The 2,233-nt window shown below is 41.3% G+C and overlaps 1 protein-coding gene across 1 annotated transcript in view; it reads right to left on the bottom strand.

The window, feature by feature from the left end:
* LOC103608816 (zinc finger protein 383-like) overlaps positions 1–1,062 on the bottom strand; it is a 14,764-nt gene extending 13,702 nt beyond the window's left edge. Inside the window, exons 1-3 of the mRNA XM_008593207.1 lie at positions 856–1,062; positions 700–814; positions 532–654 (exon numbers count right to left, since the gene is read on the bottom strand). Coding sequence (XP_008591429.1) covers positions 532–654; positions 700–814; positions 856–1,062 — 445 coding nt within the window. The remainder of the gene's footprint in view (positions 1–531; positions 655–699; positions 815–855) is intronic.
* Between the last annotated feature and the right edge of the window lie 1,171 nt (positions 1,063–2,233).

Genomic DNA, 2,233 nt, shown 5'->3' on the forward strand with positions numbered 1-2,233 from the left:
TGGGAGCGCCGCCACGCTTCCCAAGCGGCGCACTTATCCAGTGTGCCACCGGGCCGGCCCCTACCTACCAATCTTTCCCCAGCCCCCTCTCCTACCTCCCTTCCCCTGCCTCTGGTAATCGCTATTCAGAATCACCTCACTACCAATCTTTACCCAGCCCCCTCTCCTACCTCCCTTCCCCTGCCTCTGGTAATCGCTATTCAGAATCACCTCATTTTCTACACATTAACCAGCCTTCAACTGTGCATATTGAACTTTCCAGAAAGAAAAGGAGTACAGATTGTCCCCCAAGATCTTTTTTCCTGGTCTTGGTTGCAATTTGTGCATTGTCCTTATTACCTTGGTAGTGATGATCATAGAGAGGAGGTCATGTTGATTTCATTGGGATTTGGCAAAGAAGTCCACTGCCTGGTGAGTTTGGTGCCTCCAGGAGCAGGACAGAGATTGGAAGCACTGAAGCCTTTACTATGTACGTATTTTTTAATCCAGTATGAGTTCTTTCATGTCTTTTAAGACATCTGGATTCCTTACATTCATAGGGTTTCTCTTCAGCACGAGTTCTTTCATGTTTTCTAAGGGAACTATGACAGCTAGAGGCTTTACCACTTTCCTTATATTCATAGGGTTTCTTTCTGGTGTGAGTTCTTTCATGTACTCAAAGAGAAATAGAAAAACTGAAAGCTTTACTGCATTCCTTACATTCATTCTTCAGGATGAGTTCTTTCATGTTTTCTAAGGGAACTACAACATCTAAAGGCATTACCACATTTCTTACGTTCATAGGGTTTCTCTTCAGTGTGTGTCCTTTCATGTACTCAAAGAGAAATAGAAACACTGAAGGCTCTACCACATTACCTTATAGGGTTTTTCGCCAGTATGAATTCTTTCATGTTTACAAAGGGACCTGGGGTATCTGAAGGCTTTGCCACATTTTTTACATTCATAGGGATTTTCTCCAGTGTAAGTCCTTTTATGTGTTTGAAGAAAACTGAGAAAACTGAGTGATTTACCACATTTTTTACATGCAAAGAGTTTTTCTCCTGTGTAAGTTCTTTCATGCATTTGAAGGAAACTGAAACATTTCAGTGTTTTATCACATTGTTTACATTTATTTATCTTCTCCCCATATTCCTTACACTCATATGGTTTGTGTCCAGAGTAAGAAATGATGTGTCTATTAAGAAATCAATGACATATAAAGACACCTTCACACACACTGCATTCGAATGGTTTTACTGCAGTAGGAATTTTCTTCAGATTAAAATTTGGAACATGGCTTAAGATTTCTCCACACTGACTACCTTCTTTGCTTTCACACAGTCTCTCTACCACATAAGCTCTTAGAATTCTCCCAGAGATTTTGTACTGGTATTCAATGTTCAGGCCTTCCCATTTATTTCCTATGGAAGCCAGGTTTCTGAAGGTTTCCTGCCTCACATCTCTGTACAGATTCTTCTGGGAAGAATGCAAGAAAAGCCCACTTTTCCTGGGTGAAGTTCACAGCCACATCCTCAAAGGCCACTGAGTGCATTTACTGGCTTCTGGAGTGTCTCTGTATCCTATCTACAGATCTCCAAGTACCTGCAGGCCACATGGTTACAGAAGCCGCAGAAGAACCACCTGGGCCTCCTGAAGAGAGTACATGGAGCTGTGGAAACAGGGCCAAGTCTGGCAGGTACAAGAGACAAAGATCCCATGAGATTGTCTGGTTAACATATTCTTAATGATGAATCTAAAGTATTTGCTACTTCCTGCTCATCAGAGCCAATCAACATAATGTCATCAATGTAGCGGACCAGATTGATTCTTTATGGAATGTCAAGACAATCAAGATTTCTAAAGACTATTTTATGACACAGAGTATAAGAAGGGACCTAGCCTTAAGGCAATACTGTGAAGGTGTTCTGTTAGCCCTTACAGGTCAAAGCAAACTATTTCTGATGGTCCTTGCAAGTGGATATGGAGAAAAAGGTAGTACGAGTTTAATAGCTGCACACCAAGTGTCAGATGCATGTTGATTTTCTCCAATAAGATTCCACATCTGGCACAGCAGTTGAAGTTGTTTGTCATTGCTTAATTAAATTCATGATAGTCCATGGTCACTTTCCAAGATCCATTTGTGCATCTGCACAACTCTAACAGATGAGTTAAATGGAGATATCAGGACTCATGATTCATTGAAGTCTTTGATGTCATTAATCTCTGCAGTTCCCCCAGAGATGTGCATTGCTTC

The sequence above is a fragment of the Galeopterus variegatus genome, unplaced genomic scaffold (genome assembly GCF_000696425.1).
Source record: "Galeopterus variegatus unplaced genomic scaffold, G_variegatus-3.0.2 Scaffold8882, whole genome shotgun sequence".
Taxonomy (NCBI): Eukaryota; Metazoa; Chordata; class Mammalia; order Dermoptera; family Cynocephalidae; genus Galeopterus; species Galeopterus variegatus.